This window comes from Elaeis guineensis, chromosome 2 (assembly GCF_000442705.2).
Source record: "Elaeis guineensis isolate ETL-2024a chromosome 2, EG11, whole genome shotgun sequence".
Taxonomy (NCBI): domain Eukaryota; kingdom Viridiplantae; phylum Streptophyta; class Magnoliopsida; order Arecales; family Arecaceae; genus Elaeis; species Elaeis guineensis.
Window position 1 is genome coordinate 70,788,855 of NC_025994.2, and position 20,007 is coordinate 70,808,861.

General features: G+C 35.5%; 1 protein-coding gene and 1 non-coding gene across 2 annotated transcripts; both read left to right on the top strand.

Moving 5' to 3' along the window:
• Window positions 1-217: 217 nt before the first annotated feature.
• On the top strand, window positions 218-1,767 carry LOC140855265 (uncharacterized). The gene is made up of 5 exons (XM_073251134.1): window positions 218-727; window positions 847-1,107; window positions 1,248-1,313; window positions 1,431-1,496; window positions 1,672-1,767. The coding sequence occupies exons 1-5, from the start codon at window positions 218-220 to the stop codon at window positions 1,765-1,767; spliced, it is 999 nt and encodes a 332-aa protein (XP_073107235.1).
• Window positions 1,768-19,242: 17,475 nt separating this feature from the next.
• LOC114913600 (small nucleolar RNA R71) lies at window positions 19,243-19,347 on the top strand. Its single transcript, XR_003799525.1, has one exon. It is a non-coding gene; the product is annotated as a small nucleolar RNA R71 (small nucleolar RNA).
• The last annotated feature ends 660 nt before the right edge of the window (window positions 19,348-20,007 follow it).

Below are 20,007 nucleotides of genomic sequence, written 5' to 3' on the forward strand. Positions count from 1 at the left end.
TGTTGTTCATATTCTTTCCAAATTCTCCCATATATATATAAATACCTTTCAAGCTTTGCTATACCTCGCCATGCTAAGCTCAATTTCTCCTCTGGCCAAACTCCCTCTCCTTCATATCTACCGGTCAATCCTAACGACTTTGGAGCCTACAAAAGTGGTTCCGACGGGGAGTTGGAGTTCATTCAATTCAACAATGCCAATTGAGGAGTCTGAGATAATGGCACAGTTGCTTGGTACCTACCACTTCCCAACCGAGCATGATCGTCATGATCCAAGCTTTGAAAATCCATCAATATCTTGGTCTTCCGATCATGTTTCTGATTTGTACTATTGTCTGGATAGTGCTAATGCTAACACTAACAGCAGCTCTTACTACTGGCCTCAAGGAGATGACAGTAGTATCAGTACTAGTAGCTTCTTTGCTCCCCCTTCCGAATTTGGGGGCTACTATCTGAGTGGATCCAATGAGGTCTGTGGGATCAATACTAGCTTTGCGTCCATGGATTATTGCATGGAGGGGAAGCAACTAACTACCCCATCATTTGAGGTGGTTCCCAACCCCACAAATATAGATCCCATAAGCTTGAATGACATGACTAACAGTGATGCTATGGGAGACTCCTGCATGAATATCTCAGAGTCCACTACTCCTGATCAAATGTCACAACCCAAAAGAAGGCTTCATGTGGGCGAGGATGATAACCCTGCTGAAAGTCCTAAGAAGAAGGTTCAGTCTTCAGTTCAACTGAGTATAAGTTCTTTCAGCTAGTTTTAAGATTCTTTTGGATTGGTAACTATATAGAGTTGCACTTGCTTTTCATTCTGATCAATATAATTCAAATGCAGGTCCATAAGACTTTGAAGAAGGCACAATCAAAGGGAGCTGAGAAGAGTTCTAAAAGTGACGATGAGGAAAAGAGCAATGTTATGGTGAATGGGCAGAGTTCCAGTTGCTGCAGCTTAGATGATGACTTGAATATTTCCCAAGAACCTAATGGAGGGGGCAACACAAGTCCAAGCGCAAAAGGATCTCCTGCTCTCAACCTGAATGGCAAATCAAGAGCTAGTCGGGGGGCAGCAACAGACCCACAAAGCCTCCATGCAAGGGTAACATATTTGTTAGTCTAGTAGATCCATCAACTCGATCTAAATCAACTTGAAAACAACTCCGTCGATCCTTAAAAATAAAATAAAATAAAATAAGACAACAGCTTCATCAGTGTAATATATTTGTCATTTGATTACAGAAAAGGAGAGATAGAATCAATGAGAGGCTGAGGATATTGCAGAATCTTATACCTAATGGAACAGAAGTGAGTGTTTGGATGGCAATGCTTGTTTTCATCTATTGTATTTTTCTTTGTTTTATTAAAAAATCCTCAGGAACAAACTATTGATAGCTAAAGAGTCTTATTGTCATCGTCTGACAGGTAGACATAAGTACCATGCTTGAAGAGGCTGTTCAATATGTGAAGTTCTTGCAGCTCCAGATCAAGGTAAAAATCACATCTGGAGAACAAGTCAATTGAATGACTATTGGTTGGATCTAGATCTGCATCAAACTGTATAATTTAATTCTGTAGTTAATCTACAATTTACTAGTATTCCTATTGAACACTCACCAGAGGCACATGATTAATGATATTTATCTTTGTTGGTTAATCTGTGCAGCTTTTGAGTTCGGATGAACTATGGATGTACGCTCCCATGGCTTACAATAGGATGAACATTGATCTCGATTTCAAAGTCTCTCCTCAGCAACAATGATGCCAGATTTATATGACTCAGATATCAGTTGCTACTAACACTTAAAGGGAGTGGTACTGGAGTTGCTGTTAATAAATCTTCTAATTCTTTATTTCAAGAATCCGTTACCATCCTTTAATAGTTTATTAATCCTAATGAGCCATTGGGATGGTAATCCTCATAAATTATAGCAATGGATATTATGTTCTGAATGCTTTTTCTTTCTTTTCACAACAATTGCTGGAGTTGGTATGTAATTATCAAGTCATAATTTATAGAATGTACATGGGATGAAGTCTCCAATATACAAAAAAAAGGAAAAGAAAAAAAAAAAAGAGAATAAAAGATAAATATAAATGCACTTCATTGAAATAAAATCTTCGTCTAGAATGTTCTCAAAAATTATATATATATATATATATCCAAAAATTATTCTATCCAAAATGCCATCTATCCCTGTGTGCCCTCTTTTTTCTGATGTTGCCACCACCCAAGTGTGATTTGGTGATTCACATGCTAACCAAAACCTTGTAGACTAAATTATCATCCTCATTAAAGATTAAGGTATTGAAATATAGTCAACATTGGGAAGTTGATAGGATATTTAACTAATCTACAGGTTAATTATGAGACTGACAGGGTTGTTAACAAAAGTATTATTGTTATTTGTTAATCTCTGATTTGGTGTCAAAATTATGAGAAAAAAAAAGAATTCAATATATTGATTTAAATTCTCTGTTTACATCGTATAAATAGACTATAGGAAGGAACAAAAAAAAATATACAATGAATCAATTCAGAAAGATTTGAATTATGATTTGATTTTTACCAAATCAGAGATTACTATATCTGACACCCTCCGGCAAACTCAAGATGGATTTCAGTAGAAAATCATATTGAGTTTGAAACAAAAAGTAGAAAGTCGAGAGTCAGGATGTTGCTTCATGAATAGATCAGCAAGTTGATCTGAAGAAGAGATATGGCAGAGCGTGACAGTTTCTTGACAAACATACTGACGAGTGAAGTGGCAATCAATTTCAATATGTTTTGTGCATTTATGAAAAATTTTATTATGAGCAATTTGAATGGTATTCTTGTTATCACAAAATAATGGAGTTGAGCTATCTTGAGGAACCCCCATTTTGGAGATCAGCCAATGAAGCCAGACGAGTTCAGAGATAGTATCAACAAGAGCTTGATATTTTGCTTCGGTGCTTGAGTGAGAGACAATTGCTTGTTTTTACTTCTCCAAAAATTAGAAAATCACCAAGAAGGATGCAAAAGCCGGTTATAGATTGTCGGTCATTAATGTCACCGGCCCAGTCTGCATCACTATAAGCACGCAACTAAAAATTAGAGGTGCATGATAAAAGAATATCCTGAAAAAGATGACTTTTTAAGGAGCGAATGATATGAAGAACTGGTGCATAGTAACCAGTGTGAGGTTTGGCCATAAATTAACTAACAACATGAACTGCATAAGCGATATCAGGTCGAGTTGTAGTTAGATATACTAACCCACCAATAAGTTCTCTGTAGAGTATGGGATTGTTAAGAGGTTTTTCATCATTTGTACCAAGCTAGACATTGACCTCTAAGGATGTTGCAGCAGTTTTATAATTAGTTAACCTTGCACGAGTTATGAGATCAGAAGTATATTTAATCTAAGAAAGAATTAGGCCAGAGGATTGAGTAGTGACTTCAAGACCTAAAAAATAGCCAAGAGAGCTCAGATCTTTCATCTAAAATTTACTATGCAGTGAAGTTTTTAGTTTCAAGATACCCTTAGAGTCATCTCTTGTTATGACCATGTCATCAATATAAAGGAATACTAAGATGATGCCTCTATTAGTTCTTCGAATAAACAATGCAGGATCATATGAGCTTTGAATAAAGCCAAAAGATGAAATGATAAAGCTGAACTTGGAGAACCATGCTCTTGGTGCCTGTTTAAGCCCATACAGTGCTCGACGAAGATGACATACTTCGTTAGGTTGGTGAGATACTCCAGGTGGTGGGTCATATAAATCTTTCCTCAAGATGATCATAAAAAAAGCATTTTTAACATCCATTTAATGAAGCTCTCATTGTCGTATAGAAGCTACTGCAAGGAGGGCTTGAATAAAAGTCGTCGAGCAACTGGAGCAAAAATTTTTTCATAGTCAATGCCATGCTTCTGATTGTAGCCTTTCGTCACTAAACGAGCTTTGTAGCACTCTATAGATCCATTTGAACGAGTTTTAATCTTAAAGATCCACTTACATCCAATAGCTGTCTTATGTGGAGGTAATTCTGTAAGATCTCATGTATGATTTTGAGCAAGGGCATTCAACTCTTTCTTAATTGCTTTCTGTCAAAGAGAATTAATGGATGCTTCTAGGTAGGATTTAGGCTCATGATAAGAATGTAAAGTGGAAATAAAAGAGATTTTATACCCAATGAGATGTACATTAGATGTACGTTGTTGTTGAGGATATCGCCGTTCAATTGTCAAAGCTAGAGGTACTGGTGCAACAGTCGTGAGGGGCTCAGTAGGATTAGCTTGTAGTAGATCATCATCTATAAAAATATTGTTATCTACTTCTAGTATTGTAGGCTGAGATGGTTGTTGAGAGTTGAAATCAAAGAATTTTGTGAAAGGAATGTGTTTCAAAATACCATATTTCGTGAGATGCGCAAGTGATTGGCTTTGGGATCGAAACATCGATAACCTTTTTATTCTATTCCATAACCTAAGAAGACACATAAGCTGAAGTGAGCAGAAAGTTTATCTTTTTTATTTGGAGGAAGTAGAACAAAACAAGCGCATCCAAAGAATTTAAGATGATTGTATGTTGGATATTTGCCAAATAACTTAAAGAAAAGAGAGATCATTCCTATACTAGTATTAAGGAGTCGATTGATAATATAAACACGGTTAGAATAGCTTCTCCCCAAAAGCATTTAGGAAGTCCAGAGGATAAAAGAAGGATGCGAGTGATTTCAAGAATGTGTCTATATTTTCTTTCTGCTAGACCATTTTTTACAAAGATTGTCCCTTCTAAAGACAGAAAGTTACGGAACTCATTTGACATGTATTCTTCCCAGAATCTAAGTGAAAGACTTTGATCCTTTTTAAAAATTGGGTATAGACCATTTTTGCAAAGTGTTTATATTTGAGAATTACTTCTGAATGAGATTTAAGCAAGTAGATCCATGTATAGCGAGAAAAATCATCAATGAAGATAATATAATATCTAGATCCACCTATAGTAGGATCACGAGATGGTCCCCAAACATCTGAGTGCATGAGATCAAAAGGAGCAGAAAAACTGTGAATGCTATTATTAAAAGGTAACGTAGATAATTTTCTAAGTTTGCAATGGATACAATCAATATTTTTGTTTGCAACATGGCCTAACAATCCATTTGAAATGAGTTTATTTAAATAATAAATTGAGACGTGACCTAATCTAAGATGCCAAAGATGAGAAGTTGTTATGATAAAGTGACCATTGAAAATTAAGGAGTATAGAGCCAAACAATCTCGAAGAGGCGATTCACTTTACGGCCAATCCCAATGACCTTCTTCAATTGTTGCTCCCAATAGTTAGAGAAAATGCATTCAAGATCATTTTCAACAAGTTGATCGATAGATAATAAGTTCACAGATAGGTTAGGAACATAGTAAACATTACGTATAGATAGGTGTGAAGGTATGTTGGCATGTCCTATGTGACTAGGAGCAAGAGTATTTCCACAAGCAGTAAGTATATTGGTTAATGAGAAATGGATGCTTTAATAGAAAGATAAGAGGCATCAAAGGTCATATGATTAGAAGCACCACTATCAAGAATCCAAGTAGAAGAGTTACCTGAGGTGGCGGATAAGGCAGAAGCAGAGGAAGAGGTAATATTACCCTGACGAGCAAGGGCTTTAACAAGAATGTCCTCCACTTCAGTAGCTGTGAATATAGAAGTAGATCCCTTATGATCAGACTCGTTCACCAAGTCAGTTGTGGTACCTACAGCAGTAGTTGGTCGTGATGGTGTAAGTCTTCTATTTTTTTTAGGACATTTGGTTGCAGTATGCCCAAACTCATGGCAAAAATGGCATTGAACTTTGCTCCAGTCTATTTTGCCATCTATAATGAGGAAAGGAGCAGTGCCTTTTGATGAAGGGGTAATGTCTTTATTCTTAGCAAACAATATCGCTTCTTGATGATGTTGTTTTGTTGTCAGAAGTCCCTTGCATATTTCTTCAGAAAGAAGTTCATTCAATGCACTGGATAGAGATGGCAGAGAATCTCTATGAAGAATTGAGGCACAGACAGACTCGAATTTAGGAGAAAGCATTGTCAAGAGTTCGAGAAGTCTGTCAATGTCTCGATGTTTTTCATACTCCATCATATCTTCCTTATTTTTGAGTTTTGAACCTATCTGATCCAGTTGTTGCCATAGCACGGACATACGAGAGTAAAAATCTGCTACCGATTGATCAGTAGTTTGTCGAAGGGAAAGCAACTCTTGTTTTAACTTATATTCATGAGCTGGATCTGGGGCAATATACCTTATATGAAGATGATCCCAAACTTCTTTTGATGTTTCATATTTGCCAAATTCCATGACAATATTGATACTCGATGTATTTGAGATTTATGTGATAATTTTGTGATTGTTACTATCTCAGTCATCAAGTCGAGCAGTAAAGGCTTCATCAATTTCATTATCTTTCTTTGTTGGGAGAGGTATGTCACCTGTCACATATCTCCATAGTTTCTTTCTCTTTAAAAAACTAGTCATCTGTTGAGAGTAAAATGAATAATTGGTCTCATCAAGAATGACTTTCACAGGTTGAGAGGATTCTCTCAAATCTTCGTTAGCCATGGAGAAGTAGTCAAGGCTAACAACAGGGAGAAGCAATGGTAGAGGAGGAGAAGAAGATGCTCAAGAGCCTGTCATCACCAGTAGCGCCGTCTGCAATCTAGATCTGTGATCCCAGAATTGATGCCAGATATCTTCAAGATCTAGAGATGACACAGGAAGATGGCAAAACAGTAGTAATGACGTAAGATCAAAGCTGGGGCAATGCGGAATTGAGGGAGGAGCACCGAACAGAAACAGCAGCGTGCTGGAAAGGTCATGCAAATGAGGATCACAATCAAAAAGAAAAATAATTCCACAGCTGGAAAAAAAGGAGAAGAAGAGGAGAGATGAATCCCACGGCTGAGATTAGATGGAATATGGAATGAATGGCTCTGATACCATGTCAAAATTATGAGAAAAAAGAGGAATTCAATATATTGATTTAAATTCTCTGTACATGGTTTACATCGTATAAATAGACTATAGGAAGAAACAAAAAAAGAAATTATAATGAATCAATTCATGAAGGTTTGAATTATGATTTGGTTTTCACCAAATCAGAGATTACTATATCTGACAATCAGTTTAGGAAGGTTTGAATTGTGATTTAATTTTCACTAAATCAGAGATTACTATATCTGACGATCAATTCAGGAAGGTTTGAATTATGATTTAGTTTTCACCAAATCAGCGATTACTATATCTGATATTATTAACTAATTCATGCATTATCCATGCATGTGCACCTTGAGATAACCTTCCTGTCAGAGCCTGGAGGTGAGTCAAGATCATGGTTTGAAAAATGTGCTTTGTTCATGCTGTCTCTAATTTAGAGATCTAACAAATATCTATATATTGCTTATGTTATAGTTCAAATGCCCAGTATTCTTATGAAATAAGATAGAAACTAGCCTTTGAACTAAGTTATTGGAAAGGAGTCCTTGCATGAGATGCGGCTAAAGAAAAAAGAAGCACTAATCCAAATTAGTAACCTAGATAAGAGATTGTGCTGTGCTAATGCATCAAAAACTTATAATCTGCTTCCTGTACATATCTATCGCATTTCATTTCATGATCTGACCAAGCTTGGCATCTTTATTGGTATAGAAGAGTTGAGTTTGATATTGCTATCACTTTGATATTCCATTCGGATTTCACCTATCCTAGTTCTCAATAAAGAAGAAGAAGAAGAAGAGGAGGAAGAAGAGGAATTCAAATGCTTATATCTTGATCACTCCTTATGTAGGGTTGTAACCAATCCGAACCGCTCATTGCATTACTTGATTGACTACAGTTCGTTCAAGCTCCAGTCAGTTAGCAAATGAGTCAGTCTGAATGACATGAGCCTGTAGCCAAACTATAGGAAACTCAGCTTGGTTGAGTAAAAGTTGAGCTAAGAGATCATATAAATAAAGCTCGAACAATTAAGGACTCATTAGGTTTGTAGAAAGAATTTTACCTCATTGGAATAATTTTTTAGAAAGCTAATGCTTGACTATATGATAACTGAAAAAGTAGCTTTTACATATTTAGTTGATCATAGAAAAATAATATAGAAAATATACTCTCCAAAATGACTTATATTTGGTTGGGCATCTACTTTAAAATATTTGTTATGCCTTTAATAAAGTTGTGTAAAATCTCTATAAAACATCACATACATAATTTTTAATAATTTTTAAAATATTTTTAAATCTAAAATATTTAAAAATATTTTTTATATATTTAAAAGTATCTATTAAAAATATTTATTGGGTTGAGTTTTAGAGTTCTAACCATTTTTAATAGTTAGGCAACTCTTTATATTGTGGTAAATTTTAATAGTTTAAGATTAACTATTAAATATAACTATTTAGAAGATCATAGTGCCTTAAGGATATTTTTTTATAAAAAAATTATTGTTAGTTCTAGCCCATGGAAAACTATTATTTTTAATGCTTTGAGTTCTATAATTGTAAAAATGGGCAACCAAACCATTCTTCTTGTGATTGAGTGAGGATAGCCCAGGGAAGATAATCTTGAGAGGAGCATCCCAAATCCAAGGATCTTTCTAGAATAAAGTGTCTCCCATTTTCAATTTGAAAGAAGATGCGATTTTAGAACGATGCATGGTAAAGCATTAACCACATCATGCCACAAGCTGGAGCACTTTCTAGGGGATCTCCAACAAATGAACAAACGAACCCTCTTGTAGCAAGCAAGGTTGATTTGTTTCTTCCAAAGACCATTGTCATCAAGAAGCATCCTCCAACCCATTTAGCAAGTAGTGCGCAATTCAACATCTGAATATCCTTAATATACCAAGGCCTCCCTCCTCCTACTGTAGACATACGGTTTTCCAACTAACTTTGCAAAATAATTCACTAGTGGATGAAGATCCAGATCAAAGAAAGGCTCTTCGTAGTTGATCTATTCTTTTGATAACCCAAGATAGCATGAAGAGCGACAAGTAATAGATAGGTAAAGAAGCGAGAATTGAGTTAATCAAAGTAAGCCGATTGGCAAAGGATAAGAATGTGCTCTTCCAAGTGGATAGTCGGGACTCAACACGTTGAATAAGAGGCACCTAGTCACTCTTGGAGGATCTCTTACCACTCAGAGATAATCTCAAATATTTGAAAGGGGTTGGTACCAAAGAGCAATTAAGCCACCATATACAAGTCAATGCGGATGAGATGTTGTCACTGACTATTGATATAGAGTTTTTATGGTAGTTGATGGAGAGACCAGAATCCATTTTAAAGGAGTATAGGATAAGTTTCAAGAATGTAATGTGATCTTTTTTAGCTTGAGCGAAGATGATGGTGTCGTCTGCATACTGGAGTATCCTGATACCCCCATAAATCTATCCATTAAAGATCCGAGTAGAAGAAGCAAAGCTTAACATTATAATGAAGTGGATCCACTACAAGAAGAAAGAGGGAGGGGGATAGAGGGTCTCCCTGTCTAACGCCACGATGACACACAATCCAATCACCATTCAAATCATTAATAATGGCCACAATTTTGGTGGAGAGGAGGATATTTTGAATCTAGTTGATCCATTTCATTGGGAAGCGACAATGGTGCAAGACGTCAATCAAATAAGATGAAATGATCCGATCAAAAAGTTTGGAGAAATCAAGCTTGTAAACAATACCATCCACCTTTGATTTTCTAGATAAATGAAGAATTTTATTAGCACAAAGAAAATTATTAAGGATGTACCTGCCTCTTATGTAGGCCATCTATGCTGGGTCAATAAGAGCCTTCAAGAAAGATTGAAGTCGATTTGCCAAGATATTGGTGAAGATTTTAATATAATTATGAATTAGACTTATAGGACAGAACTTAGATGGAGCTCTGGCATCTTCTTTCTTTGGGATGAGTGTGAGGGTTACATAATTGATTCTAAAGATGTTTAAGTTGGAGGTGTGGAGTTGGTGGAAGAACTGCAGAAGATCTGACTAAATGAGGTTCCAAAAATGTTGGAAGAAGCACATGATAAAACCATCTGGTCTGGGGCTTCGATCCTCTTTGAAGCCAAAGATAGTTTTTTTGATTTCCTCAAGTAAAAAAGGTATGTCTAGGCTATTAAGATCAATATCAAAGTGGGGGTAAATCAGATTCAAATCAAGATGAATCTGTGAGGAAGATTGCATATCAAAGATATTACAAAAATATTCTTTGAAGGCCTTCTGGATTGCTGCCGCATCTATGACCTCCAAACTTCATTTTGTGCAAGGGATCCAATTATACTTTCTTCTCAAGCCAACATATTTGTGAAAGAATAAAGTATTATTGTCACCTTCAATCAGTGACTTTATTTTTGACTTTTATTTCCAATAGATTTTCTCAGCATGATAAATTTGCTTCAACTGGTTTCTGCAAAGGTCCCTCGCATTCCTCTTATTGTTGGTAATGAAAGAGCTTTCTTCATTTTTGTCAAGGTCATGAAGCATATCAAAAAATGAGTTTTTCCTCTCCTTGGCCGCCAATTTCATCTTTCTGGACCAATATTTGAGAACAACCTGAGTGTCTTGCAATTTCAACACTAGGTTAGCAACTGAATCATCCAACTAGCCAAAACATCTCCAAGCATTCTCAACTATTTTTGTTATACCTTCAAAGTTGAGTCAACTTCTATCAAATTGAAACTGGAGGGTGGCACCATGGATAGCAGCAAATTTCAGCAATATTGACACATGATCAGAGGATGGGTTAGGACAAGCGATCTGGACTACATGTAAGTAAAGTTTATCCCATTCAGTGAAGATAAAAATTCTATCTAGCGTGACAAAAATTGGGTTATCTCTGCGATTACTTTAAGTATAGTCATGGCCTTTGTGGGGGAGATCAAGAAATTGATAAGATCTAATAAAGATTCAGAAGGTTTTAGAGAGTTTTGAGGTTTGTGGAAACCCACTTCACTTATTAAGCCTATATGTGGCATTGAAATCGCCACCAATGATCCAAGGTCCAAGCAAGGTTGATCTAATTTCTAAGAGTCCATTCTAGAGCGGTCCTTTCAAAGGTTGGTCGATTGGCCAAAAAAATACACAATAAGATTCAAGAAATTAAATACAAATTGGGATTTAAGGAGTTCATCTACTCCTCCGAGGATTAAGAGTTTAACTGCTCATGGGTTGGATCTTGCTCGCCGCTAAAGGCTCCATCTTCTTAGTTGGAGAAGAATATGAAGAAAAAGAAGAACCAGAACCTCCTTATATCGCCACAAACTCTCTCCCAAAACTCTAAAATCTGGCAGCCTCCCTCTCTTCCTCTCTCTTTACTTCTCTATAATTTTTCTTTCTTCTCTTGGGCAGTCCACACCTCTTTTTATAGCTCTCAAGACCTCCTAAAACCTAAGCACCCTAAGGTCTTGGTTTCTCTCACGCCTCCTTTCTTTCCTTGTTAAGCTTTGGCACCCCAAATCCTAGCCTCTTCATAAACCCTAGCCACCCCACATTTCTTAAAACCCTAACCGCCCCTCTCTTTCCTTCTTTGGCTCTTGGCGCTCCAAACCCTGGCTTTTCTTTTGCTCTCTTGTTTGGGTAGCATCTCTTGATGGATGATGGAGATTTAGGGACCTTGCTTCGCTCGTGGTTGCTTGTGCTTTGCTAATGGTTATTTGTTGCAGCCACACACCTCTTTCCATATTTGCTCTACACCTAAATTTGTTATGAATCTTCTCCATTCATCAAGCATTATGATCCTCAGGCTTGGATGTGCACATGACAGGCTTGGGCTTAGACTCGAGCTTCATCTTGGATTTGGTAACTGTTGGGGGTCTTTGCTAGTTGGTGTGTGATTAAATCTTGATAATTAATAATTTTTAAAAATATATATATAAAGTATCTAATACTAAATAGTAGATATTAAATATCAAAGATTTTAATATACTTTTTATATCATATTAATGCATTGATCACACTCCCTAACTTGAACTTTATTTATCCTCGAGTAAGAAAAAAAATCAGTATCATGTACTTTCTTACTTAGAGATGAGTGTTTTGTCAGGCAATTTTAAAGGTAAATGATATTCAGTCAGAAAATTAGTGAAGTATGTCATCGAGGTATTAATACTATCTAATCAAGTGGTTAAGCAGAGAACATAAAATTTTTTAGAGCCTTTTCTAGACTGACTCCCCTCTCCAAGATGGGCTGATGTATTATCTTCATGCACTTTCATTCCTTCATTTTTTCAAAATATACAGTCAGTGCAATGCCTTAACCCCTTACATTTTCTCTTTGATTTTTATAATAAGTTTTAGGCCAATGACTCCCAAATCAGTTGGCTCTAGGGCATTAGGTGTAGAACACTCCTCGAACTTACTAACTCGAATCAAACAAGCTATGGATTAAAACTGACTGTACAATAAGGTTTCTTCATATTTCTCACTTTTTGATGTGAACATCAATGCTTACTTAAGTAAAGAAGTCTGGTTACTTGGTGAAAAATGCTCAAGACAAAATTTATTTTTTTATATTCTATGAAGAAACTTTTGCATACATCAATGTTTTCCATTCATTCCCATAAAAAATATATTCTTCATTGATGCTAATAGGGAGGGTTAGGAATGCTCAGAAATTGATTTTCATTCTAGACCTAACCATTTATTGAGTTTCTTAATATTTGATTCCTCAATATTTCAAAAATCTTCTAAATTGTGTATTAATTGTTTCTTAAAATACATGATTAATCTCAAGTCCAAAGCATAATTAGGTACATAATCACAAACATATTTGAAGATTTATTAATTTATCCCTTCTCCAAACTTAAATGATATTGAGTAAGAAAAATAAAGTATGACAAATAAAAGAAAAGAAAAAGAAGAGATGTCACCTGGGATAAGTATGCTTTTGAGTTGATAGGTGCCTTCATAATTTCAACCCAATCCCTACAAGTAAATATAACTTAGTCAATTTATTATTATTTTTAAATCTAAAACAATTAAGATGAAGAAATTGGGTTATCTCCCAAAAAATACTAAGTTTAGAGTTTTTAACCAGACTTCATGAATTTTAACGTGTCTCGTATATCGAATCCACCAAGTTGATGGTGTCAATTTGTCCTTCGTTGCTAGTTCCAGCTATGTATGGCTTTAAATGTTGACCATTGACTTTAAAAGTGATGCCATTTTAGGGATCCTGAATTTCAATCGCTCCATGAGGGAATATCTGGGTGACAATTAACGATCCATCTCCAACAAGAGTGAAATTTATCGAAAAAGAGGTGTAACTTCTAATTGAAGAGCCATACTTTTTGATTGGGCTCGAAAGATGTTCTTGAAATATATTTGTTGTAGAATGTCTTGGTTTGAGCCTTGTAAATACAGGAACTTTCATTGGCATCATTACGTAATTCTTCTAGTTTATCATTAGAACCCACATTCATCATGTCAAAATTGAACATCCTTATAGCCCAAAATATGCAATGTTCTAATTCAACTGATAAATGACATACTTTCCCAAAAACTAATTGGTAAGGAGACATACCAATAGGGGTTATTGACATCTTGAATGTAGTATGATAAGCCTATAATGCATAATCTAATCGAAAGGACCAGTCTTTTCTATTGGGCCTAACTGTTTTCTCTAGAATGCTCTCAATTTTCTTATTGGATACTTCTACCTGACCACTGGTTTGGGGGTGGTAAGGAGTGGCTACTTTGTGCGTGATACAATATTTTCTTACTAATGCTTCAAAGTGCCGGTTCATAAAGTTTGCACCCCCATCACTAATGATAACCCTTGAGAAGCTGAATCAATTGAAAATATTACTTTGAATGAATTTGATCACAACCTTGTGATCATTGATCCTTGTGGCTATAGCCTCTACCCATTTGGATACATAGTCTACAGCCATTAGAATGTATATGAGGTTGGAAAGGATCTAATGAAGTCAATCCCCCAAACATCAAAAATTTTAACTATTAAGATAGGGGTTAGCGGCATCATATCCTTCTTACATATATTTCCTATTTGTTGGCACCCTAGGCAATTATGGCCAAATTCGTATGCATCTTTAAAGAGTGTTGGTCAGTAAAATTCACTTTACAATACTTTTATTGTAATTTTTCTCCCACTAAAATATCCCCCATATGCAAGAGAGTGGCAAAAAGTAAGAATGCTTTGAAATTCACTCTCAAGGATACATCGACGAATTACTTGGTCAGGACAACACTTGAATAGCTCAGGTTCTTCCCAAAAATAATACTTGACCTGTGAAAAAAATTGATCCTTTTCGTACTTCGATCAGTAAGAAGAAATCTATCCTATAGCCAAGTAATTAACAATATAGACAAACCAAAGAGGATGATTGGAGGAGAGTGCAAAGAGTTGTTCATCCAAAAATCCTTCTTTGACCATGTCAGTACCTTGCGTGTGTTCAACTAAGATTCTAGAGATATGGTCTGCTACCATATTTTTAGAATTCTTCTTATTTTAGATTTTCAAATCAAATTCTTGTAGCAGAAGAATCCATCTAATTAATCGAGGCTTGGTATCTTTCTTAGAAAGTAAATGCCTTAAAGCAACATGATCAGAATATACGAGAACCTTGGATCCTAAAAGATATGATTGAAATTTATCTAGGGCAAACACTACCGCTAGCAACTCTTTTTCAATGATAGTATAATTGAGCTGGATATCACAAAGAGTTTTACTAGCATAATATATCGTATGTAGTTTCTTATTTACTCTCTATCCTAAGACTGCGTTTATTACAAAATCAGATGCATCACACACAATTTCAAAAGGAATCGACCAATCAAGAGGCATAATAATCGATGTTGTTGTCAAGAAAGCATGAAGTTTTTAGAAGACTTTGAGACAATCATCATCAAAGACAAATAGAATATCTTTGGCAAGCAAGTTGCACAAGGGTCCAGAAATTTTACTGAAGTCTTTAATAAATCGTCTATAGAATCCGACATGACCAAGAAAGGAACGTATTTATCGGATTGAGGTTGGAGATAAAAATTTTGAAATTATATCAACTTTGGCCTTATCTACCTTAATCCGCCTCTCGGATATGATGTGTTCGAGCATAATCCCTTCTTGAACCATAAAATAGCTCTTTTTCCAATTTAAAACTAGATTTGTCTCCATACAACATTCTAGCACTTTGAAAAGATTTTAAGATAGTCCTAAAAAAAAGTATCAAATATAAAAAAAATCATTCATGAATACCTCTAAAAATTTATCTACCATATCAGAGAAGATAGACAGTATGCATCACTATAATGTAGCAGGTGCATTATAGAGTCTAAAAGGCATGCGTTGAAAAGTGAAAGTGCCATAGGGGTAGATGAAGGTGATTTTCTCTTGATCATTCGGGAATACAGGTACTTGGTTATATCTTGAATAACCATCCAGGAAGCAAAAGATGCTTTGACCCGCTAACCATTCTAGAAATTGGTCAACGGATGGTAATTGAAAATGATCTTTTCTAGTAATGGTATTAAGTCTCCTGTAATCTATGCATACTCGCCAACCTGATGCTATGTGAGTAGAGAGTAGTTCACCTTCTTCATTTTTCACGACAGTAATACCTGATTTTTTAGGTACTACTTGGATGGAACTGACCCATTTACTATCTGATATGGGGTAGATGATTTCTGCATCTAACCACTTTACCACTTCTTTCTTAACCATCTCCCACATATTAAGTTCAACCTCCTCTGCATATCCCTATATGATTTGGCATCTGTCTTATAATTAATATGATGCATGCAGATGGAGGGATCAATGCCTTTCAGATCGGGAATAGTCCATCCAATAGCTTCTTTATATTTTTTTAAAATATTTAGAAGTTAAGCTTCCTAGTTAAAGGTCAAATCTGATGCAATTATCATCGGACGGATGTCATTGAATCCTAAGAACACATACTTGAGTGTGACAGGAAGTAGCTTCAGTTCTAAAGTAGGTGGTGCTTCTAACGAGGAAACTATCAGAGTGCTAGATATAGTGGATTATGGCTCGTATTTTATAGTCCATGGAGTGGTAGTTTTGGAGTAGGGTGTATCTAATAAGACATTCACTTCTTCAACATATCCATATACATCAAAGTCATCCACCCTAAAATGAGCCAGACAGGTGTGTAAAGGGTCCTAAGAAAGAATTGTGGGAGTAGTTTCCTTCATTATATCCTCAAGTATATCTACTTCAAAACAACTATTAGTTTGTGGTCTTTAGGGAAGCATTGAACGCATTCACTCTCAACTTCTTGTTCTCAAAAGAAACATCTATGACTCCTATCCTACAATTGATACATGCATAGGTTGTAACTAGGAAGGGTCGGCATAAAATGATGGGAATTTATCTAGGATTGCTGCATAGTTTCATGTCAAGGATAAGAAAATTAACAGAAAAGTAAAATTCATCTATATTGACTAAGACATTTTCAACCATCCCATATGGTACCTTAATAGATCTATCAGCTAGCTGCAAGATAACAGAGGTGGATTTTAACTCTCCAAATTCAAAAAATTTATACATCGAGCTAGAAAGAAGATTAACACTTACCCCCAAATCTAGAAATACTTTTTCAATGTGAAGGTCCCCTATAACATAGAAAATGATAAGGGTACTGATAAACACTTAATTTAAGTATTTTAAATTAAAAAATTATATTTAATTTATCTTATTTATTAAGAATTTGATGTTTCTTTCTATGTTTTACAGGAAAGGTGATCGCCGATACAAAGAGTCCGATTCATAGATCAAAAAGACTCAAGATTGAAGAAAATTGGACTTAAAATAAAATTAAAATAAAAGAAAGATGCATCCGGTATTATAGAAAATGAAGATACTATGCAAGGAATCCAAAAAAAATATAGATGTCATTATGAAGGAACTTTTGTTTCTTTTTGGAATATAAAAAAAAAAAAAGAAAAGGGTTTCACGTGAATTCTTTGGCTCCTGGGCGCGCGTGAATTTTTTTGGCTCCTGGGCACGCGTGACTCCTTTGGCGCGTGAATGCGTGTGAACACGCGGGAAGCTGGCGCGTGAACGCGGTTTGGATGCGGGGCGCGGACGCAGGACGCGGTGCTGACGCGGGCATGGGTGCACATCTCGCGGGTGTGGGCGCACTGCAGACAAGTTCAAAATAAGGAAAAAAATAATATTTAGAAATGTTTTGAAAGATTTGTATTTTTTTAGTCCCACATCGGAAAATCATATAAAACTCCTCCCTCCTAACACCTATAAAAATACTTTTGTACTCCCATTAGAGGGGGAGCCCAGAAATTCTTCTAAAGCCTTGCATAGAGGAATAGAAAGGGACTACTTCATGAGCAGCTAGGCTAGCAGTCTCGAGAGTGGAGAAGAAATTTTGTAACGACATAGAGATGGTTTATTGTTCTAAACTTTTCTGTATTTCTTTATATGCAATAAAGATTATGCTTTTTATTTAAATTGTCATGAGTTCTTTATTTGCTCCCTATCATATGCTTTTATTTATGCTTTCTTGTTAGATTAATATTAGGAACAACTTTTACTTTTCGGAGACGCGTCGTGATCTACGGATACGGGGCGTGCCGAGGAAAGAAGAGTTATGTACCTAGTCTTTCCGGAGACGCACCGTGATCTACGGGTACGGAGCGTGCCGAGGAAAGACAGATATTTTTTCTAAGATTAATCACATCTATTTAGTTAAAAAAGAGATACAACTCTGCTAGTGCAAATTAATTCAAAACTCCCGAGCTCTTTTTATTTTTTAATTACCTCAATTTTACGATAATTTATTTTCTAAATCAAAAACAACGCTTCTTTCTTTTATCTTGCAATCTCAACTTAGCCCAAGGTCCCTGAGGATACGATCTCGACTCATCCTACCTACGTAGTGAGTAGAGTTATTTTTGGTGCTATCAACGACTACGCATCAGGTACCTAGGTCCTTAAGTTTAGGATGGTTAGCATGCTAGAAAACTGAACTAGATTGTTTGGTGAGATAAACTTTCTTTAGGGTTTATGATCTAGATTTGTGTTTTTGTATGCACAAATCTTTCAAAAATTTGACATAAGTTAGGACCTGTTTGATTACATCTAGAAGGAGAAGATTAATATGAACTTGTTTGAATAATTCCAACATTTCATCTATCTTTCCTCCCTTCTTATTAAAAAGAATAGGAGATTCTAGAGTACTTAAAAATGGGGCCTTAGGCAAATAAAGAAGTACTGATCAAGTTGGTTCGTCCCTCAATTTCAGTTCTTCCTTATCTTTGAGCAATTCTGACTTAGTTAAAGTTTCATTTTTGGTCTCATTGGTTTTGCTAGGTTACTCTATGACCTTTCTATTCCTGAGAGTCATAACAGATTTGGCATTTCTAAAAAAATTTCAGGAGTATTGAAACTCTCAGTCATATATTGTCCCTTCGGATTACTCTTAGATTGACTAAGTAACTTTTCTCCTTCTCTCCTGCCGAATGTAGTAGCTAGTTGGCCGATTTGGGTCTTTAGCTTAGCTATAGATTGCGTATAGAAGTGAAGGATCTGGGTGTTGTTTTCTAGCCTGTTTAATGCTTATAAAACCTTCTCTTCAAAAGCCAAATTATGGGTAATTGGAGTGGGTTAAGGAATATTTTGAAACTGTAGGTAGGTCGTATGCCTATAGGCCGCATCTAGGTGACTTGGTCTTTGCATAGCCGGATTACCCACTAGTTATGATTTTCATGAAAAGTTTGGATGGTTTCTCTAGCCTTGATTGTAAGTATCAAAAATGAGGTTATTATCTAATCTATAAGCAGTTTGAGCTTGCTAAACTTGCTCTTGTACGAACTCAAAAAATTAAGATGTGATTGGGCATTCACTCACAAAGTGGGTGTGATCCGAACATAAAGCACAAACATCTTGAGCAGAAAAGATGGAGCAGGCGAGTGCCAACATTCAGTAAATGATCTAGTTTTTAAGATAACTCATCCATTTTACTGTGGATATCTATGAAATTTCCAACTTCATAGATTTCACCTCTTTTTTGGGCAAACATGGGTATATCTCTACAAGAGACAGACATGTTATGCAAGAATTTTTTTCTAGGAGTTTCAAATAATTGTCATACCTCATCCTCACTTTTTAACATAAATGTCTCTTCACATGAGGCGTCGATTATTTGTTGGTGTTTCTCTGATAATCTATCATAGAAACACTGAACGAATTACCATTTAGGGATTGCATAGGATGAGCATTTACAAATGAGGTCCCTAAGTCTCTTCCATGTTTCATGAAATAATTCTTCATCCATTTGATAAAAACTAGTGATGGCTTTTTTAATTTGATTAATTTTTTCAATTAAAAAGTATTTCATAAGAAATTCTCTTTGGAGTTGATGTCAGATTGAAATGGTCACTGAGTCTAACGAATTTAGCCAATGTTTTGCCTTATCTTTGAGTGAAAAGAAAAATAATTTCTATCTAAGAGCATCATTAAAAAAATTTTGGATTTTAATAGTAGCACATATCTCAAAAAATTCATCTAGATATTTGTATGGGTCCTTATTAGTAAGTCCATAGAAAGAAGGTGGCATTTGAATGACACTGGACTTAATCTCATATTGGGAGGCCTTTATAGGAGGCACTTGAATACAAGGAGAATATTTATATAAGGATGGGTAAAATACTCTTTTAATTGATGATGAGGGTTGGCTTCACCGCGTGCAGCCATATTTCTAGAATGGATATTTCTAATAGTCTTTTCAATTTTTTCATCTAATAGCTATAGTTCTGATTATAAAGATCGATGATCAAGCATGCAACCAAGAGTTCTAGATCAAAAAAATTCTATATTTTTTTTAATGATTTTAATTGCAAATAAGTTTTACACAAAAGATAAACTTTAGCTAAGATTTAATCTAAATCTAGACAGCTCCTAGCTATTCCAATTTACCTTTAAGCCTTCAAAGTTCAAAGTTAACCAACCAAATTGATCAGGTAAATGT